The sequence below is a fragment of the Chelonoidis abingdonii genome, chromosome 2, assembly GCF_003597395.2.
Source record: "Chelonoidis abingdonii isolate Lonesome George chromosome 2, CheloAbing_2.0, whole genome shotgun sequence".
Lineage (NCBI taxonomy): Eukaryota > Metazoa > Chordata > Testudines > Testudinidae > Chelonoidis > Chelonoidis abingdonii.
This window is the reverse complement of record NC_133770.1, coordinates 69,676,170-69,688,480: the sequence shown is the minus strand read 5'-3', so window position 1 is coordinate 69,688,480 and position 12,311 is coordinate 69,676,170. Positions and strand designations below refer to the sequence as shown.

The window sequence follows — 12,311 nt, the reverse complement described above, 5'->3', positions numbered from 1 at the left end:
GGTTTTAACTCGGAATCTTCTATTGGTGCTTTTCAAACTCCTAAAGAGAGCTGCCTTTATATTTAAGCAGTGAAGAATATTCCCACTTCTCTGCTGCAAATATCAAAATTCTGACTTTTTTATAAATTTTATGTTAAGGTCAGTTGGGCTGCTCTCTTTGTGAACTGAGCACTGTGGTAAAGACCGCTAAATATGGGAGAATGACTGGTTAGTCAATTAAGGCCTGGGATGACACCCTGCACAAAATGCTGTAAAGTAAATGTTCAGTTTTGATCAAAATTATGTCAGCTTCTTTAATAGCCCCAGATAATGCACAATGAGTCATTAAGTTAGCTAGTTAAATGAGGATGGTAGGAGGAGTGTAGTTTAGCTTCTATTGCATGGATGTTTTTGAGCAGTGTTTTCAACTGGTGGGTTATGATCCCTAAGATTATGAATGGCAGCTGGGTAAGGCTAGGGGGCAAGGCACTAGCAATGTTATTATCTAAAGCACAGAATCTTTCTCCTCCACTCCCAGCACACCCTTACCCTTCAGAGAGAAGTACTCTCCATCAATCTCTCAAAAACACACACAAGTTACATAGGCTTATCATTAACACATTTTTTTACTCTTTTATAGTAAATGTAAGGAGGTCATGAAATTTTTGGGTTGCCAACCTGAAAAGGCTGAGAAACATTGTTTTACAGGACAGGAGGCCTGAGGAGACTGCCTAATCTAGAGAAATTAAGGGCCTGACTTTCAGATGTCCTCAGTGCCTGCTGCTCCCATTGCCTTCAAATGGAGCTGTGGGTACTCAGCACCTCTGGTAAACAGGCTCTAAGTAATGAGATTGGGAAGTTGAGTAAAGGTGATCCAGTTCTGTGCTGCAATACTTACTGTACCAAAGAACACCTCAACTGAGGATACTAAAGCTCTGTACCACCCTCTATTGGAAAAGAATAAACTGGAATGCTCAGACTAGAATGGAGGGCACTTAAACCACAAATCACGGTCTATTAACATGCCAAAGTAAATATTCTGGTTATGGACAGGGGAAATTACTAGTTTCTTAAAACCCTGTTTGAGATCACACCAAAATCAAACAAAAATTATTAAAAAGCATGAATTTTAAGTGAAGATTGTACGCAAGTGTATACTTTTTTTAAAAGTACATAATTTTTTAAACTTAGCTCACTACAGACAGCAGAAGTTTTAATGGGCTATAATACAATATCTTGAACTGATTTTTGCTTCTGAAGGCTTGCATTACTTTAACAAGGTGTGAGACGACATGGGAGGACTTCCAAAGTAATACACTACTGGTGACGGTTTAAGTGGAGTAATTCTAGAAAAATATATATATCCAACTAGGGGAAGCCAAGATAAGGGAAGATGCTGCCTTTAAAAAGAGGAAAGAGAATTTGTAAACGTATAGGTATGTCTCAGTCACATATCCTCCTTTGTCTGTTAAAGTTTTTAAAGCCAAAGATTCAGAAAAGAGATAAATATCCAACAGTTGCTGGAATAAGAACTTAGAAGTATTAAGATGAGCTTAAAGTTACTGGTCATTTGTCCTTCAGCCCTTCATGATACTTAGAAACAAACATATGCATGGACAATCTATCACATTCAAAAATTCCTTATTACAGCAACAAATCTCTTCTTGTTCATTTTAATTATTATTTGTAACTCGATAGACAACACAAGTCTATTAGATCCTGGGACAACAAATCAACTTCTTTTGCTTACAAAAACCAAGATTATGTAAGCTCCACTTTCTGTGTTAATACTGTGAAGACAAACTTTAGCTCTGGCATCTCACTGACATGTTAGGCTTTTCTATTCAGGAAATTGTTGATTCTTGGCACTATTCCTCAGAAAACATGACCACAGTTTATAGCTTCCAGTATAGAGAAGTTGCCATGCCAAAAAACAGCCTCAGAATACTTTCAAGGAAAAAGAATATGAAAAGAGTAATTATAATTAAAGCTTTCATTTTTCAGAGTGATAATTGCTAAAACATTTTTGATGGGTAAATGTGTTTTTCAAAGAACTGGCAAGCAAGAATTTAATATGCGTCACTCCACACGTGCAAAAACTGCAACAAAATGCTCCACAAACAAAAATTATTGCAATCAACATCTTGTTTTTCTGGTTCTAAATTTAAGAGTATGGATATTAAGACTACATTGATAACACTTGCGGTTAACACCCTAGCAGTTAAACTTTGATTCCAGCAAAAGCAGTTTCCAGGTGGACTAAGACAACAGGAAGTTTAAAAAAAACAAAAAAACATAAAAGTTAAAGGACCACTGAGAGCTGGTTACAGTGTCGGTCCCAGGATATCAGAGAGACAAGGTGGGTGAGGTAATATCTTTTATTGGACCAACTTCTGTTGGTGACAGAGAGAAGTTTTCAAGCTTACACACAGCTCTTCTGCAGAGCTGGGACATGAAGAAGAACTCTGTGTAAGCCTGAAAGCTTCTCTCTGTCACCAGTAGAAGTTGACCCAATAAAAGATATTACCTCATCCATCTTGTCTCTTACTGTCAAGAGTGAGAGGTCCAGATTATAATTTATCCTACAAAATACTACTTGAATTGAAACATGGAATTCTTCCTGATCCTGAAAAATTCTAATATTCCTAAAACTGTAACATTGTTTAAATAGCAGTTGTGACCCAGGGACTGCTTGGTGCCAACTGCCAGAGGGCACAGGGGGTGCATAGGTTTTTACAGGTATCTGTCAGATGTATGCATAATAGTCCACTGAAAGATGGCATGCGAGGTCCCTACTGAGAGTCAGTAGCCTACTGGTCATCATACTCACTGTGAAATGTACACAAAGATAGTATTTAAGGGGTTATATATCTATACCAAAAATTATGTTCGTGAGGTCTTGAATTAAGGCAGGTGACACAACTCAGAAATGTTCCATTCAGGCAGGAGATAACATACACTTATGTCCTTGTCTGGTCATCTGTGTATTGTACACCTCACAATGGATGCCTATTTGCCTACTGAGTCACAGGCTAAGAGATTGCAAAATCTAGGAGAGAGGGAATTCCCAGTAGGAAACAAACACCTGGGTGAGCAGGTGCTCTGGTTTATGAATAAATACAAACGATTGGTCTGTTATATATTGGGATGCAAGGACACCCCCAGATCCTTCACCGAGAAGGCAAGCTGACAGCATGCTTGTCTCATAAAAGGAGGATCACAGCCAGGCTAGCTATAAATTGCTGCAAAGATTTTTGGGTGAGCAAAACTTATTTAGACATGAGAATATCTTGTTAATTATGTTTACAGTCCAGCATGTATGTTATGGTTTTATTTTATATGCAATCATTTTTGTTTCCAATACTTCTATTTGTTATTACTTTGAATCTCCTTGCTTTGTTAAAGAAACTTATTCCTGATTTCACCATAAATATATCTAAGAGCTCCATGTTCAGCAGAGGAGGTGGAATTGGTAAACTGGGGTGTACTGTTTCTTTGGAAGAAGCAAATCCATGAACACTGCAAGCATCCAGTGAACGAGGGGCTGGGCACTCCAGTGAGATGATCAGAGGGCTAGAAGATTGGGGTATGTCAATGGCTACCTGTAGAGTAACTATGGGACTTGCAAGGTTAGAGGGGAATACTTGCATTGCTCATGGCCAGTGGAATTGGGGACCTGACCCCTAAAAGGCACAGACAAGGATTCTTCATGGAAAGACAGGTGGTAGCAAAGAGCCTTAAAGCCCTGGGAAGTGTCATAACAGTTAATTCACAGAATGGGCTAAGCAGTGAATTGGGTTTGTTTTCAAGTATACACCTACCCAAACTAACCCAGCAGATCTAATTTTAGGGGAACAAATGTCAACATCACTTTTGGGGGTTTTTTAATGGTAAAACTAAAACCAAATTAAAATTAACTTTCAAATTTGCAGCACTCAGTCTCTGCTCCACTGTGCAGCTAGCTATCAGAGTAATAGAATACAAGTAGTGTGTAAAGACATTAATATAGCAATAAGTTAATGGATATAAACCACAGGTCATCACTGAAGGAAGCAAAATGAAAACTGTCAAATATTAATTTTTTTTTCTATTTGTATGAATATGGATGTATTTAATAAAGCATAGTTTACAATTATGAGGTTGAATTTATCAGCTGTTTTATACGGCATTTATGACTAAAATAGTATGTTTTATAAATATAATGGAGAAGAATTAACCCAGTATCTTCCTTTTAACATTTCATCATCCTGGGCTTTCTGTAAGCAATTTCCCCCTACAAAAATCAGAGAGAAGTCTTACCACTGTCCTGCTTTAAAAGTAAAATCCTTATTTGTGACAGCCAAGCGAAGTCTTTTAACTGTTTCAGATTCATTGGTGATGCCACACACTTTTGCTGGAGAAATAACCTAGAGAAAGGAGACTGAATCATTATAGTACAGCAGTATCATTTTCAGCAAATATGCTTGAGACCATCCATGGAAGTTATGCATCATTAACTACAGCATTTCATAATTTAAACACATTACCATGTATCCACCACAGTGGGAAAATAATAAAAAATAATAATAGAATCACACAGAAAACCACTCCTCATTAAACGTATACACCAACGCCAAGATTTTTTGGATATTTTAATCAGGGTTAATCTAAACCTGTGTTTAAATTTAAATTATTTTCATCCAGATTAAATTGAACTATATACATTCTAGATTACTTTAAAAAAAAAAAAAAAGAGGTATCTCTAGAAACAAACATGCAACATTATCCCCATCTGGCTATTTTTACTGAATATCTATAATGTACAACATTCAAACCAAGCAAACAGTGTGAACTGAATGATAGCGGAATTTGTAAAGAAATTTTCAAAATAAAGACTCTTTTCAGATATCCAAAAATCTCTAAAATGGATCTACCATAAACAGTCACAATGGCCCTGACTCAGCAAGGTACTTGTTCTGTCAGTTTTCATGGGACTATTACTGTGCTTGCTAAATTGGATGTTAGGTGATCTTTGGTGAATTTGGGGCTACTACTAGTGGTTCCCAAACTTTTTCTCTGTGTGATGGGAAACCCTTACACTAGAACTGAAGGGGTTAAAGAGCAATTCTGTGCTCTGTTGACCTCCCCCAGCCGCACCTGCAGAGCATGAGCCAGATTGAGGTGGAGTTTAAAGGGAACCCAAACAGCTCAGAAGAGGGTTTTACCAGGCAGGGAGAAGGCTGCCCTACCAGCTCCTGAGGAGGAGTGCTGCAGAAGCCAACTTTTAGAGATGATGAGCTTATCTGCTGGACCCAGACACAATGAAGGTACTGTTAGTACCTTTTTCTATTACCATTTCACAATAGAGAACAAAATTTGGACAACAAAGTGGATGGTAAAAGGGGTCCCAGGGAGGACAGACTTAAGGTGCTCCTGAATGCTGAACCCTTACAAGTCCTGGGCTAGAGCCTGGTGGAGTGGGAGGGTCTGGGCTCCCCTACCATCCCTGTCTGCATTAAGAAGGGCCCAACCCCTAATCACTAGGTGATGCTTCTGATGAGGCCTGACCATTACACACTGTATGACCCCATTTTCAGAGGTATTGCTTCCCATGACTCCAGACAGCATAGAGGATGCAGTGTGAAGTCACACATATCAGAGATGCCAATTTGTGCCATAAAATGGCATCCTTCACACAGGACGTCCTTGCACAAAAGGTACATGCAAAGTCATGCTGTGTGAAGGATGCCATTTTGTAAAATGACATTTTCCCCATTTGGGATCATGACCTATTGTTTGGAAACTGCTGGGTTACCTCATTATGTAAAAATGTTTTTCTAACAGAAATATAACTGAGATCTGTTCAGAATGGTATCTCTGAAGGAGAAATCTCCCAATAGGAATCATGAGGCTGTTCACAGAATAAGCATTTTCCCCCTCACTCTCAAACACAACCACTGTGGCCACTTTTTCTTGACTTTTCTTTCAGCCACAGCCTCCTGGGCCGTGATTGGAGTGGGGGAGGGATACACCACCTTGGTGTTGGTTTCTGGTGCTGCCAGCACGGGTTGGGCCCTGCCCTCCACTGGAGACACCTGGGGCACAACACTGGAGGAGCAGCTGGTGAGTTCTTTAACTTTCCAGGGACAGTGAGACTCAGGCTTTGGACTTCAATCCTAGGGTGGTGGGGAGGCAGGCTCTGGCCCCAGGGCTTCAGTCTCGAGCCCTGGACTTCGGCACCATGGCATCATGCCCCTGGCTCTGGCTGCATGGCTTTGGGCTCTAGAGCCCTGCTGCCTCCCTGGCCCCCACTACCTTCCCTGCCCCCACCCTCCAAAATCCAGGGCCTAATTTGTCCACAAACTTGCTAGGGCTGAGTAAGTCTGCTGTGAAAAGTGATACTTGCATGTTAATATCACTTTTCACAGCAGACTTACCAGCTACCAATAAACAAATTACAATGCTTTGGATATATATATGTGCATATTTATTGGTTCTTCCTAAAGTTAATTGTTTTATGAAAAATTGTCAGAGCGGCCATCAGCAAGAATTGGTGTCTGCACTCTGAGACCACCAAATAATTTGTTCTGAGAAACCCTGGTCTAGTGGATTTAACAAATACAATGTGCTCTTAATATATTGCTTGTTCCCAATTCCTTACTCATAATCCTTCCTCCCCTCACAATAAAGTTTAAGTTTTAGGGTTTTTTTTACTACTTCATAGTTTTAAACTTAGTTATTTCTGCCAGTTACACGCTGAAGTTTGCAACAGAGAACCGATCTGAAAATAGTTCACTTCTAACTGTACAAGTGATCCTTCCAGTTTACCAAAAAGTGTAAAATCTGATTTATCCACAGACCTATGGTAAGTACCAGACTCAGGGAAAAGTGACTAGGAATTTTGGGCATCCAATTCAAGATATCTTAAAGGGGCATTATTTGCATAAAGTGGGCACTGAGCACACTGGAAAACAGGTCCTTTTACCATGGCAAGACAGGCACCCAGAATCACTAGTCATTTTTGAAAATCTTGGCCCAGTTACATAAAAATGTTTTGACCAAAACAAAGTAGTCTATTTTATTTTTGGTTTTGGAGAGCAAAAAAGTCATCAAAACAAGTGGGCAGAAAATCTTCATGTAAAAAAATGTTGACAAAGGCTACCTTTAAAAGGACTAGTCAGGTCTATACTAACTGACTAGTATCACTGGGAGAAGTTTGGAGTGAATATTTATTCTATATAAATAATTGGATATTTAAGATGACTGCAGAAAAAACAAACCTAAACTTGTCATTTCATTTAATTAAATCTGTTTTTTCAGTTGCTCTAAATGAAAAATTACTTTTCATTTCTAGATTAATATATTGTTTCCATTTAAGACAGTCAAACACAATTTAACCACAATGGCCACTGGAATCTCCACTACATTAGCAGCATATCTTTCCCTTTGCCTCATGTCATAGGGCTGATTATTGTACAAAATGCAGTTTAACCTCCTGCATTTAGCCATGAATTTACACATTTACATTATGGAATCTACAGACATAAGGTGAATCAATTACCAGAGAAGCCAAGAGACCATTATTTGCATGGTCAGTAATAAAATAATTTGGAAATCTTGAGACCTACTTCTGAGGCTTGAGGGAGGGGGAAGCTACAGTTAAAAAAAGTTGTTCAGTGGCCAATATCACTATTTTGTTTTCATGCTATGTTTCCTATATTAAACCTCAGTTTATTTTTTCCTCAACCAACACATGCCATCCAGTTGTAAATGTTTAATTTAATACATCTTGCCTCACTGTACCAAACTCTCATCTATACCTGGTTTTGGCAGAAACTAACCTCATTCTGGGGGTATGTGTTTATGCTTTAGCTGCCACAATACCTCCTAAAATAAGATTTCTTAAAACAACCAAAAACCTGAGATATTTAATGTTTGGGAAAGTGGTCCTACTCTATCATCGGATAAATGGCTGAACACTAAGGTGAGTTAAAAAAATATACTTCCATGTTTTGATGAGAGCACTTGTGACATAACAGCATTTTGCCCAAGGCCCAATAGGTCATGGAGAATTGAGGGAAACGTTTATACAAGCATATTTTTCTTGCTGGCAGGAAGCAAAGACTCTGGTTGTGAGTGGAGTACCTGAAAGCCATAGTTTTGACTTACTAAATATTACAGCTAAAAAGGCTAAGGACAAGAGCTACGAAGAATAACACTATATTAAATAAGGGCCAGATCTTACAATGGAGGCTGCCAGAGGCTGAACCCTCCACCTGTTGACTTCAATGGGCCAGGGTCCATGCAAGTTGATCCTACTGCAGCATCATAAACGCTTTCTCCACAAACACACGACACCAAATTCTTCCCTATATTTATGCAACTTGGACTTCAATGAGGCTGCAAGGATGCAATTCAGGGAAGCATTTGGCAGCAGATATATACATATTGTGAAGAATGTATTGTGATAGACCCAGGCCAGTTGGGAACAGCAGAGTAGTAGAAGGGAGATATACTGGCCACTGGATAAGCAGTTTTCTGTTCCCTGAGTGACCAGAGCAGGGGCTGCTCCAGGCTAATGAGAACACCTAACTCCAATTAACCTGCTCAGTCAGGTGAGGCAGTTAAGCACCTGCCTAATTAAGGCCCCTCTGATGCTATAAAAGGGCTCACTCCAGTCAGGACAGAGGGAGCCAGGGGAGAAGAAGCGTGTGAGAGGAACTGGGAGAAAGAGGCGTTCAAGAAGCTGAGAGTGAGTAGGCATACTGCTGCAGGACTGAGAAGTACAAGCATTATCAGACATCAGGAGGAAGGTCCAGTGGTGAGGATAAAGATTATGTTGGGAGGAGGCCACGGGGAAGTAGCCCAGGGAGTTGTAGCTGTCGCACAACTGTACCAGGAGGCACTCTAGACAGTTGTAGTCTACAGGGCCCGGGTTCCCCCCAAACCTCCCAACTCCTGATCAAATACAGGAGGAATTGACCTGGACTGTGGCTACTACTAGACGGGAAGGTCTCTGGGCTGTTTCCCGATCCACAGGGTGAATCTGTGAGGCGAGCAAATCCGCCAATAAGTGCAGGACCAACCAAGGTAGAGGAAATTTGTCACAGTATCCATCTACAGCAGGTGTAGGCAACCTATGGCACGCGTGCCAAAGGCGGCACGCGAGCTGATTTTCAGTGCCACTCTCACTGCCTGGGTCCTAGCCACCGCTCTGGGGGGCTCTGCATTTTAATTTAATTTTAAATGAAGCTTCTTAAACATTTAAAAAACCTTATTTACTTTATATAAAGAAACTATTGTTGTATGTATTATAGACTTATAGAAAAAGACCTTCTAAAAACGTTAATGTATTACTGGCACACACAACCTTAAATTAGAGTGAACAAATGAAGACTCGGCACACCATTTCTGAAAGGTTGCTGACCCCTGATCTACAGGATAAAACAATCATATTAATGTTCAATATACAGGGATACAAACACTATCAGCAATGTGCATCAAAACATACAATTCTTGTTTTATAACAACAGTTAACTTGTATGATACCTGTTCATCCTCCTTTTCCCACTGACTTTTTTTTAGTTGTTGAAAATTCAGTGAAACAGAATTACTGGTTTTGTAAATAGGCCAGTCTATGTCCTAGGCTGTAAAACTTTTAAAAAATGTTGAATGCCATCTACTACATTAGCTCTCCCAGTCTTATGTTTCCTACAACACATGATTATGCTGTTTCTCATCTGCACAAGATCAAATAATTTAACAAATGAAACTTTAACCAGTCTTGCTCTAATTTACAACACATGGCAGGAAATGAATTTCTCCATAAAACATTTGAACATGTCTACTGTCCAGTAAAACAACAGGACACTTGCCAACTTAAAACGAAGTTAGAGTAGTGTACTTTTCCACTTTAATAGACAATATTAAACAGGAAATGCAGTCATGCTGGTTAACGAGACAAGTGTCAGGTAGGCTATTTAAATGTTTCTCTTATGTAATGGTCTTAGTGCCGGAAATGTGCATACACTTTTCACATTCCTTCTCCCCTTCCCTTCCCAGCCCCTACTTCCCAATTGTTCTTTGGCCTACATTTTTGACAAAACACTGGAATTTTAATTATTACTCTGTAGTAAGTTGGTTCAGAAAACTAAGTGTGATGGAAGCCCGGGTGATGAAGGACCTTCAGAGAAGATTCTGACCATCCGTAAGAGTAACCAACTGGCCCAGATCAAGATTTGGCAGAATAAAAGACCTAGACATTTTTTTTTTCCCATCTGGATTTCACTATAGACGGACAAAGTTTCAGCCAGTCTTTCTTGCACTTGCTATTTGTGCTACATCCTTGAGTATGTGATAACTAGTGTACTTATCCACATTACTGCAACACAGAAAAATCCTCCATTAACCTTTCGAAAGGATTACAAAAACCAAGCAAGGTGATGTGGAGAGGGAAGCCAACTACTAACTACATAGGATTTACAGCTAAACAGGAGATTCGAACAGACCAATTTCTAACTGGTCAGAAAAAAAATGACAAAATGTAACAACTAAGAATAAATTAAGCATGGGAAAAAAATAAGTTCCCAGATGTTCCAGAAAGTTGAGGTAGCAGCACTGAACTCTCCTTTCTTTACTTGCTCTACACAGTTCTCCATTCCCTCTTCAAACTAACCAATCCCCATCCCTTAACACACCTCCACTTCCCAGCTGCATTGAAGTTCAAAAAAAGATGTAGCATCACTTTACTACTGAAACTTTATTAATGAAGAAAGCAAGTTATTTATATTCAAAATATCTGCAACTCTTTTGTTAACTTATTTAAACTAATTCATTACAAACAAGAGAATTTCTGTTAAAGATGCAGCACTTTCACCCCTTAAATCAAAGAGTAGGGAACTCCTCACTTAACATCCTCGTTATGTTCTTGAAAAATGTAACTTAAGCGAAACCAATTTCTCCATAAGAATTAATGTAAACAGGGAGGGTTAAATTCCAGGGAATTTTTTTTCGTCAGATAAGACATTGTATACATATACAGTAAGTTTTAAATAACTTTAAACAAACAACTTAATACTGTACTCACCAATGATGATTGTGAAACTTGGTTGAGACAGGGGCATAACAGGGTTGAGGTGCGGGGGCTTGCCCCACTCCGCCCACCGGGTGTTCCAGCTGAAGAGTAGGGTCGGGGGAAGGGGGCTTGCCCCACTCCACCCAGTGCTCCTAGCAGGGCAAGCTCACACACCCGCTCCCTGGCAGGAGCACTGGGCAGGCGGAACAAGGCAAGCCCTCGTGCCTCCACCCCACTCCCTGACAGAAACAGCGGGCAGAGCAGCGGGAGCCAATTAATGTTATAAGAGAATAGTGCAGGACATTAAAGGAGTATGTTCTTTAATAGACCAGAAACCTAATAACATCATCCCGGTTAATGTTGTTTCGTTAAGTGAGGAGTTACTGTACATATAAGAGATCTCTAGAAGGAAATCCCATGGTTCCTTAAAAGCCTATGTATCAATGATGGTAATACAAATAACAAGTGACTAAGATTTCCTTAACTAGAACAATCCAAACTGAACTAGGAGACTACTAATTCCTGATTATAAATGTCAAAAAAAAAAAGTGACAGTCATTCATTCTTTATCATTTTGTTTCACCCATCCAAAAAAAACAACCAAACCATGCCTTTTTACAACAGTGTCTTTGGAATATAAATGTAAAAAAGAAAAATGACAAATGGCACAATCTCATATAGAAAAGAGAGAAGCCTAATCACCATCAAATAGAATTATCCAGTCTCTTCATAATACAAAGAAAAACATTTCAGTTCTGCAGAACAGAACACTAACCTCCTGTCGAAAGTTATTTGCCGTTCTCTCCAGATGATCTGTTTTCTTTTTGGATTTCATTGTGCTTCAACAAAAAGCAAATCAAGATTAATGTCATTACTGCAACTGCAAAGCATTAGTGCTTCGCTTAAATGGTAGGAATTTCTATTGACAATTTAACCACTTTAATCAATCTGCCATTGTAAACTATGTTAATTTAAACAAAAATTAAATGAAGTCAGACACTAATCTCACCTCAGATTTAATCTTAGAATGCTAATACTAGAGCTGGTTGAGAAATTTTCAACAGAAAATACTCATTTGCCAAAAATGAAACTTTTCACAGGAACATTCGTTTCGACAAAACTTTCACCACATAGGTTTCTGTGGTTCAGGACAGAAATTCTGGTCACAACCAGAGAAATGGATGATACCACCACCACCACCACCACAGCAGCCACGTCTGGTGATTACCCACCAGTGGTTCGGGAGGCCAAAGTTCAAGTCTCTGTTCTGCCTAATTAA

General features: G+C 39.3%; 1 protein-coding gene across 7 annotated transcripts in view; it reads right to left on the bottom strand.

Moving 5' to 3' along the window:
• The window catches only part of OXNAD1 (oxidoreductase NAD binding domain containing 1), a 33,114-nt gene that overhangs the window by 14,563 nt on the left and 6,240 nt on the right, over positions 1-12,311 (bottom strand). For 5 of the 7 annotated variants that reach the window (XM_032801136.2, XM_032801137.2, XM_032801135.2 and 2 more), the window contains 2 exons: positions 11,808-11,871; positions 4,279-4,385 (listed from right to left, as the gene is read on the bottom strand). In XM_032801136.2, the coding sequence (XP_032657027.1) occupies positions 4,279-4,385; positions 11,808-11,871 (171 nt within the window). The remainder of the gene's footprint in view (positions 1-4,278; positions 4,386-11,807; positions 11,872-12,311) is intronic. The other 2 variants (XM_075062431.1, XM_075062430.1) reach the window with 1 other exon arrangement.